The sequence below is a fragment of the Lissotriton vulgaris genome, chromosome 9 (genome assembly GCF_964263255.1).
Source record: "Lissotriton vulgaris chromosome 9, aLisVul1.2, whole genome shotgun sequence".
NCBI classification, from domain to species: domain Eukaryota; kingdom Metazoa; phylum Chordata; class Amphibia; order Caudata; family Salamandridae; genus Lissotriton; species Lissotriton vulgaris.
In genome coordinates, this window is record NC_141697.1 from 266,250,704 (window position 1) to 266,263,065 (window position 12,362).

Below are 12,362 nucleotides of genomic sequence, written 5' to 3' on the forward strand. Positions count from 1 at the left end.
TCATCCTCCTAGGCCTCTCCGCGGCATTCGACACTGTCTGCCACCGCACCCTAGTGCAGTGCCTCAGCAACGTCGGAATCCAGGAGAAGGCACTGGAATGGATCATCTCCTTCCTCGACGGAAGAACACAGAGTCCGTCTACCACCGTACAAGTCAGAGGCCACCGAAGTCATCTGCGGCGTCCCTCAAGGATCCTCGCTGAGCCCCACCCTCTTCAACGTCTACATGAGCCCCCTCGCGGACATCGCACGCCAACACAACCTCAACATCATCTACGCTGACGACACCCAGCTGATCCTCTCCCTGACCAACGACCCCGCCGCCGCCAGAGCCGACCTTCACGAAGGGATGAAAAACGTAGCCGAGTGGATGACGACCAGCCGCCTGAAACTGAATTCAGACAAGACGGAAGTCCTCATCCTGGGCTCCTCGCCCTTCGCCTGGGACGACTCCTGGTGGCCCCCCGCCCTGGGCACCGCACCCAAACCGACAGACCACGCACGCAACCTGGGCATCATCCTGGACTCCTCCCTCTCCATGACCAGACAAGTCAACGCCGTCTCCTCGTCGTGCTTCAACATCCTGCGCATGCTACGGAAGATCTTCCGGTGGATCCCCACCGAGACCAGGAAGACGGTCACCCAGGCCCTCGTCACCAGCCGACTGGACTACGGCAACGCCCTCTACGCCGGAACCACCGCCAAGCTCCAGAAGAGACTCCAGTGGATCCAGAACACCTCAGCCAGACTCATCCTCGACATCCCACGACACAGCCACATCTCCGGACATCTGAGAAACCTGCATTGGCTCCCCGTCAACAAAAGAATCACCTTCCGTCTCCTCACCCACGCACACAAAGCCCTACACGATCAAGGCCCGAGCTACCTCAGCAACCGCATCAACTTCTACGCTCCCAAGCGCCATCTCCGATCAGCCAGTCACGCCCTCGCCGCCGTCCCCCGCATCCGAAGAACGACAACAGGAGGAAGGTCCTTCTCCTACCTGGCTGCCAAGACCTGGAACTCCCTCCCTCCCGACCTGCGCCTGACCCAAGACCACCTCTCCTTCAGGAAGAAGCTCAAGACCTGGCTGTTCGAGTAGTAGCAGCACTCCCCCCCCCCCCCCCCCCCCGCCCAAGCGCCTTGAGACCCTCCGGGTAAGTAGTGCGCTCTACAAATGTCTTGATTGATTGATAAGGCACAATCTCCACTCCTCTGCTTGTTTCTGTTTTTTGCATTGACTGCAGTGTAGAAGAAAGTCTCAATGATGATTATACTGGAAACGTGAGAATTTCTCTATCATTAATGGCAGACCCCAATTGTGTAGAGCGTTCGGTAATGGAAATTAATGCATGGAAGGTAAGTGAACCGTGATTTAACAGGAGTTAGGGACTTTGTTTAGAACTCTCTCTAGGCCCTCGACTATGAGTCCCTGGCTAATTTGCTGCCCCCACCCAATTCATGTTTGCAAGGGTCTCTTAGTTACGGGTGGGTCGGAGTTTTCCAATCCCTCTCAGATGAAGAGTCCCGGTAAATACCAGCACATGCAGATTTTGGTGCAGAAATCTTTATTGCCACTGGCATTGGGGTAAAATCGTAACCGATACTATTTGTTTAAAAGTCAAACCTCTGAGTATTAGTAATAAATGGGTATGATAAATAGCGCCTGTTACTCCTAGGCCTTGTAATCGAGGCCCAAGTGCTATATTTGACACTTCAAAGTGCCCAGGCAGACACTGTTTGCACGGTCCTGTGGGGACAATGGTAGTAACATTGTGGCCCGTAGTCGGCGAGGCAAGAACAGAAAACAGGTGTGGAGTTGTGGTATGGTTTACAACTATGAAAATCGAACACTTTAAACTGTAGCATTGGAGCTAGAATATAAGTAATGGTTTTAAAATATACGTTAAAATGAACTTACTTTTTTGGGTTAAAATAATGTTTGGTTAGAACTTGTTCTAGGTTAATTTTCTATTGACTATCCAAAGAGACAAACCATGCACTGTTGTTGACATGAACTCTGTGAGAACACGGAGTTTGGCACACAAGGACAAGGAACCGTAGTGGCTGGCATCATGGAAATGTGTGGGGGCAGCAGCGGGTGCGGTGGGAGGTCTGAGATCATCATTTTTAAAAACCTACCTGCTGGTCTTCAGCTCGCCGGTCTTCTCCTCCTCTCGGCACAGGCTGAAGCTCCCAGCTTCCCATGCGGCCAATCCAGTTGCTGCTCTCACCATGAGAGCAGCATAGGGATATGGCAGTACGCACTTGTTTTGCGTTTCATCAGGAGCTGGGGGCCTATGTCTGCTGATCTCGCCACCCATGTCTGTTCGCATGACGGTTTGGCCGGCCTGAGATGGCTGGCCAAACCGTCATGCGCACTGACAGCAGGGCCCACCACTCCTCCTCCCCTACTGCAGTGCTGTGGCCCCACTCAAGACTCCGCTGCAGGACGAAAAATAAAATGGTCTGCATATAAATAATTTTGTTTTTCGTGTGCCTCTACATAGCGTAGGACCCACTGCTGCAACGGAACCTGTACTCTTGAAGATTTTGAATTGCTGTAAAAGATCAGTGTGTTTTAAGTTTAAAATTTCACCACAGGGAGTACTTTTTTGATAGCAAAAGGATAAATAAAATGAAAAAGTGGAGCTTTTCTTGATTGTTCTTTGCTGGGAGACTCAGTTCAGCGAAAGACATTTATACGAGAGTTTTAACAAACTTGACTATTTTTAATATGGTTTCCTCATTACCATGGCTTCCACCTTCTTTGGCGTCATTTGATCGACATATATTGACAACAGCGTTTCTGCATGGTAGTGCAGACAACACGGGCGGCCCCTCCAATGGAGCTGAGGATCGTCGCCCCACTTACATGCCCCACAAAGCCCAGAGATGAAAAATAAAATGGTAATTCTTGCCATTTTATTTTTCATTGTCCTGTCCTGAACCCATCATCTGGACGGGGCAAGGGCCTGCTAAGCGACAGCAGGAAGATTGGTGGGCAGAGGGCTGCCTTTGCACTTGTTCAAAGTGCGCATATCTTTTTGGCCAGCCATCTTGCGACGGCCAACCAGACATGGACACGTTAAAGCTCTCAACCCAGCTGTCTTAAGCTATCTAGGTCAGTGGCTTAGCTTGACTAGTTGCCTGTGGTCATATGTAAGAGAGGAACGGGGGTGCTGGCGATTCCTACGGTGGTGCTGGCGTTGCCGCAGGTAAGAACGGGGGGTGAAGGCCTCCAAAACTTGTGTCGCCCGGGCGGACCTCTCCCCCTTACTACGCCATTGAGCTAGGTTGAGAGCAAGTGCAAGCATCCAGTGTCCTTGGGAGCACAGACAGAGGCTGCTCCTACCAATGAGGGCACTCTTCACATGCTGGTTAAAAGTAGATGCCAGCCGCCACTGGCAGACAAATGAGGAGTGTGGAGTCCTGAAGGTCAAAAAATGTGTTTGTACCTTTAATTCTTTACTTCTTTCTCCGGTTGAGGACATGTCGGGCAGTGGTGGTGACGTCTTGTATCCACATGCCTGTGTCAAGATTTCTTCTGCCCTAGGTCCGTACCCTTGTGCTCTTCCCCTTCAGCCCCTGCAGAGCTCGGGATGACAGGCTATTGCAGGGCCTCTGATTCGGTGCAGTCTCCGCCCTTGAGACCTAGCACTAGCGATGCCTGTTTCTGGCTGATATCTGCCGGGCCGTGAAGATGTCCCAGCAGCGAAGGCGCTTTCTTTTATCCTCTCTAGCCATCACCTAGAAGTGACTTTCAGATGAATGGAGAATCCGTTGAGGAGCCCATGTAGAGCGCTGGATGTTGTCCAGTGGCGGATGATGCTATCTGTGTCCCCCTCTGCATGCATATGTATCAGCCCTCCATCATTATACCATGGCAATATATGCACTATCTAAACATCTCGACAGACGCTCCCAGCAAGTGTATGTATGTATTCAATGTATGAATTAACCATTAGGAGACGCCGCATCCGCCAATAGCGCAGCCTGCTGCTGTCTTAACACTTCTTTTCATCGCAGAAAAAACTTTGGCTGGGCTGTAGTCCTCAACTGGAGACGGGCAAAGCGAGCCTGTGTGAGAAATGATGGATAGCACCACAAACACAAATGCACTCTTATTTAAAATCTGCGATAAACGTCTTCACCTGGACTGAATGACATTTTTTCCGCCATCTCCCTCTGTAACGTTTTGTACAAAAGAAAAATATATTCAACTAATTATTTCCCCCGTCATCACTAAATCTCCGGTTCAAATTATTTAGCATTTAAAAAAATTACACACAATTCATGCAGTCATTTGAGTGAAACCATTATAATAATAGTACATAGTGGGCATACGTCAACGTGTTTTATAGAAATCCACACAATACATAAAACAAATCTGTGGTTAACATTCACACGTGCCACATTCATACGCTTCCTGCATGCCAGAAACTGCAAAGAGAAAACATGCAAGTACCAAATTCATTTTCCAAGTAACATTAACAATGAATTACTCTAAAAGTTCAGAGCTTACAGTGAAGAAGACTGAATTACGCTCCCTACCATCCTTTGAAAACGGAAAATAAAATGACCAGTCATTGCTTGTGAATCTCATCTGAAACCTAGGTTCCGCTCACAAAACGTATAGTTTAACATTTCGTAAAACATTGATGTAGAATAGTCTAGACTAGGAAATAATTTGGTCACTAACTATTACCTAGAGATCCCTGCGTACATGCATGCAGTACAGACTCTGTAAGGAGTTCTAGCCTCCTGTTTCTGCAACTAGATGCATACATAAGTCACTTTAAGACACATCTTTTAAGGCCTAAACCGATTTTATATATAATACACCTGCTTTAGAATCCAACCGCTGACCCTCTCAGCTAATTCCACCATCTCTAATTTGCCCTCAGGGGCAAAGATTATGGAGTGACCGCACAATGTGAAGTGAGGGCTCTTGTAAAACAAGCATTTACAATGCAATGGTTTTGCCTTTGTTAAAGTTAGAGCTATTGGCATTGCTCTTGACACTCTGAAGCTCCACTCTGCACTCTGAAGCTCCACTCTGCACTCTGAAGCTCCACTCTGCACTCTGAAGCTCCACTCTGCACTCTGAAGCTGCACTCTGAAGCTGCACTCTGAAGCTGCACTCTGAAGCTGCACTCTGAAGCTGCACTCTGAAGCTGCACTCTGAAGCTGCACTCTGAAGCTGCACTCTGAAGCTGCACTCTGAAGCTGCACTCTGAAGCTGCACTCTGAAGCTCCACTCTGAAGCTCCACTCTGAAGCTCCACTCTGCACTCTGAAGCTCCACTCTGCACTCTGAAGCTCCACTCTGAAGCTCCACTCTGCACTCTGAAGCTCCACTCTGAAGCTCCACTCTGCACTCTGAAGCTCCACTCTGCACTCTGAAGCTCCACTCTGCACTCTGAAGCTCCACTCTGCACTCTGAAGCTCCACTCTGCACTCTGAAGCTCCACTCTGCACTCTGAAGCTCCACTCTGCACTCTGAAGCTCCACTCTGCACTCTGAAGCTCCACTCTGCACTCTGAAGCTCCACTCTGCACTCTGAAGCTCCACTCTGAATCTGCACTCTGAAGCTCCACTCTGCACTCTGAAGCTCCACTCTGAATCTGCACTCTGAAGCTCCACTCTGCACTCTGAAGCTCCACTCTGAATCTGCACTCTGAAGCTCCACTCTGCACTCTGAAGCTCCACTCTGAATCTGCACTCTGAAGCTCCACTCTGCACTCTGAAGCTCCACTCTGCACTCTGAAGCTCCACTCTGCACTCTGAAGCTCCACTCTGCACTCTGAAGCTCCACTCTCCACTCTGAAGCTCCACTCTCCACTCTGAAGCTCCACTCTCCACTCTGAAGCTCCACTCTGAAGCTCCACTCTGAATCTCCACTCTGAAGCTCCACTCTGCACTCTGAAGCTCCACTCTGCACTCTGAAGCTCCACTCTGAATCTGCACTCTGAAGCTCCACTCTGCACTCTGAAGCTCCACTCTGAATCTGCACTCTGAAGCTCCACTCTGCACTCTGAAGCTCCACTCTGCACTCTGAAGCTCCACTCTGAATCTGCACTCTGAATCTGCACTCTGAAGCTCCACTCTGCACTCTGAAGCTCCACTCTGAATCTGCACTCTGAAGCTCCACTATGCACTCTGAAGCTCCACTCTGAATCTGCACTCTGAAGCTCCACTCTGAATCTGCACTCTGAAGCTCCACTCTGAATCTGCACTCTGAAGCTCCACTCTGAATCTGCACTCTGAAGCTCCACTCTGAATCTGCACTCTGAAGCTCCACTCTGAATCTGCACTCTGAAGCTCCACTCTGCACTCTGAATCTCCACTCTGCACTCTGAATCTCCACTCTGCACTCTGAAGCTTCACTCTGAAGCTTCACTCTGCACTCTGAAGCTTCACTCTGCACTCTGAAGCTCCACTCTGCACTCTGAAGCTCCACTCTGCACTCTGAAGCTCCACTCTCCACTCTGAAGCTCCACTCTCCACTCTGAAGCTCCACTCTCCACTCTGAAGCTCCACTCTCCACTCTGAAGCTCCACTCTCCACTCTGAATCTCCACTCTGAAGCTCCACTCTGAAGCTCCACTCTGAAGCTCCACTCTGAAGCTCCACTCTGAAGCTCCACTCTGAAGCTCCACTCTGAAGCTCCACTCTCCACTCTGAATCTCCACTCTGAAGCTCCACTCTCCACTCTGAATCTCCACTCTGAATCTCCACTCTGAATCTCCACTCTGAAGCTCCACTCTGCACTCTGAAGCTCCACTCTGATGCGAAAAAAAGTATTTCACAGTGCAGAGTAACAGTCCTAAAATCCTGGCTGAACATAACAGTCTGCAGTTTCACACGTTACATTTGTGTTAGCTGCATTACGTCTGGGGGTGGCGTTGCCAACAGCATGGCCGGTAAAGACTCACATCTCCGCTCCGGAGAGATGATCTGAAGCAGACGTTAGGAATTGCCTGAAAAGTCCCGATTTCGGGGTAAATAGCCGGCGGAAGGTCTAGACGCCACTGGAGGACCGACACAGGAATACAGCCGCCTAGAACCTGGAAACACGGGGGCAGTAAGGCCCAAGATGGCGGCGAGGGGCGCGTAACCAGCAGAGAGGTAAGGGCCAGAACAGACACCCGAGCAGCTGTCCCCTCCTCCCCTCCCACTCCCCGGCACATCAGAGCAGCGGGAAGGGAGAGCGAGCAGGGCGCCCAGCCTCCGTTTCAGCACACTCAGTCCACCGCGGACAGCGGCGCAAGGATAGGGCAGCAGATTCTGAACCAGACACACTCAACCGGCCCCTGTGCTGCCCATTGCTACCCCTTGAACTCTGACCTTGCACATTCAGATGACCCCTGTGACGTCCAGTGCTACCCCCTGAACTCTGCCCTAGCACACTCAGCTGTCCACTGTGCTGCCCGGCGCCTTGGGCACTCAGCTGACCACTGAGCTGTCCAGCGCTGCAGTCCCGCGCAAGAGGCAGGCTGCAGTCTCCGAGCGCGAAGCTACAGGTGGCTCGGACCAAGTTGACCTCTCGGGCAGGGGACCTTTTTGATTTGTGGATAAATTTGGATTGTGCGTTTGGAAGTGCCCGCAAGAGGGTCAGATGTCCGATTTGTCTACAGATTGTATCCGTCTATTTGACACAAGCCTGGAGCCTGCCCCATAAGGATTATGAGGAACCTGTAATAAAAGTTGAAAGGTTGCATTCTATTTTCTACCATCGACGACTCCATCAAACACGGGAGAAACTGTTTTTTTTTTTGCCTTTTAATCGTTTACACGGCTGCGTTTAATACTCCGAAGTGAAGGGCCGTCTGACAATGGGCTGCGGCAAACTCCTGTGAAACTAACACGGATTACATCATGCAGGTACTGTGCGGTCGCATTCGTGAAGTTACGACATCAAAATGAATGGATGAATACATCTTCTGTGCATGGATGGATGGCAATGGATGGATGGCTCCGCAGATTTAAAGTAATGGATGACTGGATTAATGGCTGTTCGGATGGATGAATGATAGACGGATTTTAACAGATATTCAAAAAGACGAGTTAATGTATTTAGGTAGTAATGTGCAGGGAATAGGGGTGGATGGATGGATTGAGACATTTTGTATACAAAGGTGTCACCGTCTAATCTCTGAGCGTCTCCCTGCTAAAACAGTGATACTGTTCTGTTTAAAAAAGGCAAAGGCACGACCCAATTAAAAGCTCCAGTTGTCAAGAGCACTGTCGTATTTTCCTGCAAAACGCGCACAAAAAAAGTAAGACAAAGAAGCGTCCTCCCTGTACTCGTATAATACATTCAGCGCCTCAGAGGGCTGTGCTCGCGGTTTACGTGGACCCTAAGTAGTTAGTTCCTGGACTTTGAATGCTTGTGTTTAGCCACTAATAGAACTTCCAGTAATTTAAGGAGAGGGGGTGGGTGTGTATTACAGAGCCGTCTCAGTCTGTATTAGCTTCTTGTTTTAATTCTGACCACATGCTAAATAGATTTTTTTTTCAGGGAAAACGAGAATGTGGCTTGGCGAGCGAGGGGAAAAGGGCTGACCTCCGTTTCCTGGTGGAGGGAAATGTGGAAGAGAATTTGGGTTTGCCCTCCTTTTCGTAGTGGGATAGAGATAAGGTGGCGGGTTTGGAAGGGGGTGGGGTTACGGTGCGAAGGCGGACCAGGCGCCCCTGAGAATTCAAATGTGGCTCGTTGGCGAGGAGAGGGGCGGGGGGGGGGGGGTCTGATCAGTGGCGTTCTCGACCCGAGTGCAAGGATAATGGGGCCCCTATCCCCCGGTCGGATAGTAGAGTGCAGCTTTGATTGGTCCTCACGAGGTCCCGGTGCAACTGCACCCACTGCACAATTAATAGCTACACCGGCGGACCTCATCTGTGATCACCTTTCCCTGTCGGAAAATTGGATGGAGAGGCACCCTTTTCCCGCCGCAAATGCTCCGCACGCCTACCTCAAGGGGGCAATTTGAGCCTGAAGGGCAGCCGGGCCGCTACTTCGTGCTCTGCAGCTGGTTAAACCATCAACTTTTCATGTGTGTTGTTTTTTTAATCATTTGCGGAGGCTTTCGGGAAATCACTGCCAGATTGTCGAGACTCTTGTTGCATCTTGCTGTCCCACACCTCGGGCTGTTCAGTGATAGCATTCTTTGACTGTAGCGGGGGCTGCCATTTGGTGTGAATAACAATAATTTAGCTCTTGCACATTTTTCACAGTTTGGTTGAATTGCTCGCCAGTTAATGTTAGTGTGCGCAGTAAGCGTTTGAAAACTGTGGTATTGTTTACCAATACCTCCTACTCGGTTTGACCGGTCCTCGGCATCTCGGGCTGTTCACAGTGATAGCATTCTTTGACTGTAGCGGGGGCTGCCATTTGGTGTGAATAACAATAATTTAGCTCTTGCACATTTTTCACAGTTTGGTTGAATTGCTCGCCAGTTAATGTTAGTGTGCGCAGTAAGCGTTTGAAAACTGTGGTATTGTTTACCAATACCTCCTACTCGGTTTGACCGGTCCTTGGCATTTCGGCCTCCCTGTCCTTCTTCCCCCGAGCTGCGGGGGGCGGGCACTTCCGGCCGGCCGCGCTAGGATTGGCCGGCCGGCCAGTCACGGGGCAGGAGAGACGCAGAAGTGCCGGCAATGCCGGACCAGACACGGGGGCGTTCCCGGCGTCGCGTGACGTCGGCAAAAGCCAAAGAATCTCGGGAACGCCCCCGTGTCTGGTCCGGCATTGACGGACAGGCCCCTCGTCCAATGGCAAGGCTCCGTTTACGGAGCCAGCCAATCAATGACGAGGGCCGACCCAAAGCCACACACACAACTCAAGAGGTTTTTTGGCACATGCGCATGGCCAGTCAAAACCTAAAAACCAATCCGGGTTGGGACAGAATTAGTTCCTATTTACCTGAGAGGACAGTTCCTCTAGTGACTTTAAGGTCACCCGTGTTCGTATAGCTTGAGACCTTCCTTGCTCTAACCCATGTTTAAGTAAATGTGCTCCTCAACTGGGTTCATGAATGACCATCAGACTATCAATCTTTTCTCAGCTTAATAACTTCCTGTCTGACAAAAGACACATGACACTATAAACTGCATTGTCAAATAGCTCATAGATACCTGTGGTGTTAGCAGAAGTTTCTGGCGAGTCTAGTTTATAAAAAAAAGAAGACTTTTTATTTTTTAATGAATTTTTTCTTCCTGGAGTTCCTTTTACTGCTACAGGTTTGTCATGGAGTCCGTTCTCATCCGTTTGGCCCATTTACCATTGTTGTCTATAGTTGTGTTTCTGGCGTCGATGAGTTGGGGAAAGGTTACTTGGTCCTGGTGATAGTGCGAAGGGGGTGTCTCAGTAAATGAATGCGGTGCCTGATTATCAGAGTTGGTGTCTCAGGCTTCCTTTTTGACGAGCTGGTTGAATATGCAGTCTTAGAACTGCCCCCTACCATAATCTAGAGTACTTTAGCTAGTAACCATCAGCTATCCAGGCTGTTATCCAGCCACCTGCTACTTAATTAGGCTAGACTGGATTGCATAGTTTTGAAATAAATAAGTGGACTTATTCCATTCTAGCACATTATGAAACCAGCATTATTTTTGAATGTGTCAATTTGTATGTCCATATTTTTGTTCCCAAGGGCAGTTAAGGTTTTTATCATATTGTTTATGGGATGGCTATAGTATTCATTATAACTAGTCTTGTTGTGCTTTCCAATTAACATGGGCCTGCCATCATTCTTTAATGAACCGCCACTCGCAAACCTTTAGGAGGAAGTGGAAGGGAGGTGATCAGATAAAGTGCCAGGTTCTTCTTAATTTCCCTGTCAATATTAGATGATCATTTGCTTATTTATAAGCGGGGATCATAGCTTTTTTTAGGTCCCTTGAGCAGTTGCATTTCTGCTTTCATTAGCTTGACTTGGATTTTCAAGGGGTCGCTCGGGAAAAGTGTTTCAGAGAGGTGTTTTAACAAACAGTAATAACGAAGTATCCGATTCTGGCAAAGGGGGATTAAAGCAAGGAATAAGAAAATAATAATCAAAGCTTTACCCCTTTCTACAGTCACTGTTACCTTGCTCTTTGCTAAAATATTGCCTTGAGATTTAGTAAATAATGTGTACAATGAATCATACATTGCATTATTTTATATACCACTCAGAAAAAACAGTCAGTGCAGGAAAAATTGGACAGTGTTATCTGCTCTCTATGCCATCTGAGAGCATAGAGGTAGTGCACCAAGCGCATTTGAACCTCAAAGCACATATTACCATCATGATGTTCTCGCAATGTATTTGGACAGTTGCCAGACCAATCTCATTGCACAGTAGCCAGGCTTCTTCCCCGCCATCACCACAGTTTTTGTGTTTGTGACTTTCTAAATTGTTCTCTCCACTTGGCTTCTTGACTATTATCTTCTCTCTGCTCTCTTTAGGAATGGCTCTTTGTACACAGTTTTCCATTGTAAGTCCGCTTTTTATGACCAGCTGTCTTTGCGCACAGTTCTCTAAGCAGCACTATGCACGTCTCGCTACGCAGTGCTTTGCACATAGTTTAGCCTGTACTCTATTTGCTCTGTATAGTTTTCAGAACAACCATATTCGCAGTTCCTTGTCTGTTCGCTGCTCTTTCTACGCAGCTCTATATGCCGTTTGCTGTGCACACAGGCCTGTTTGTATTTGCTCTTGTGCCCACTTCTACAGGCCAATCTGTCTCCAATTGGTGTTGGTTTTACAGCTTTGCAGTTTTAAGTGCTCTTCTCTTATTTCTTGTCCCTACAGGTTTATTGCCGCAGATGGCCTGCCTTGACCAGATGCACCCAGGAACCACGGCTCCAAGGACTCTACACCCAGAGACACCAAGCAGACAAATCCCAGGGGCAGCTGGGAAGCCTCCCTCTGGCACCATGCCACACTTCTTTAAGATGCCCCAGGAGAAAGGACAAGGGCCAAGCCAGAGGGGCAGCGAGGCATGAGCAGTGAGGACAACAGAGCATCATGTCTCCTCTTCATTATCAAGGATCTCACTGTTGGTTTTTGTGGTGGATGGCCACCACTTTTTTAGCGCTCCGAGCGCGGTGCATGTTGGTGCATGCACTTTCCGGACCATCCTCACAAACTGAGAACCAAATCATGAGCCACCCATGTCTGCCAAGGGATCACAGTCAGGCCTACAATCAATAGTATTACTGATCGCTCCACTGAGGCGGAGATGGTAGCATGATCCTAAGGATGACCTTGCCTCTTCAGTCCGAGTCTGCCATGGTGTTGTCAATGCACTGACTGCACCGTCACCTCAATGGCAGTGGAGCATGGCTGTATCTTTTGTAACATTTTTTGACTATTGTTTAA

At 49.0% G+C, this 12,362-nt stretch overlaps 1 protein-coding gene across 1 annotated transcript in view; it reads left to right on the forward strand.

The window, feature by feature from the left end:
* GPATCH2L (G-patch domain containing 2 like) overlaps positions 1-12,142 on the forward strand; it is a 177,855-nt gene extending 165,713 nt beyond the window's left edge. The window contains exons 7-8 of the mRNA XM_086939455.1: positions 11,447-11,475; positions 11,793-12,142. Of these exons, the coding sequence (XP_086795581.1) occupies positions 11,447-11,475; positions 11,793-11,993 (230 nt within the window). The 3' untranslated portion in view covers positions 11,994-12,142. The remainder of the gene's footprint in view (positions 1-11,446; positions 11,476-11,792) is intronic.
* Positions 12,143-12,362: the final 220 nt, after the last annotated feature.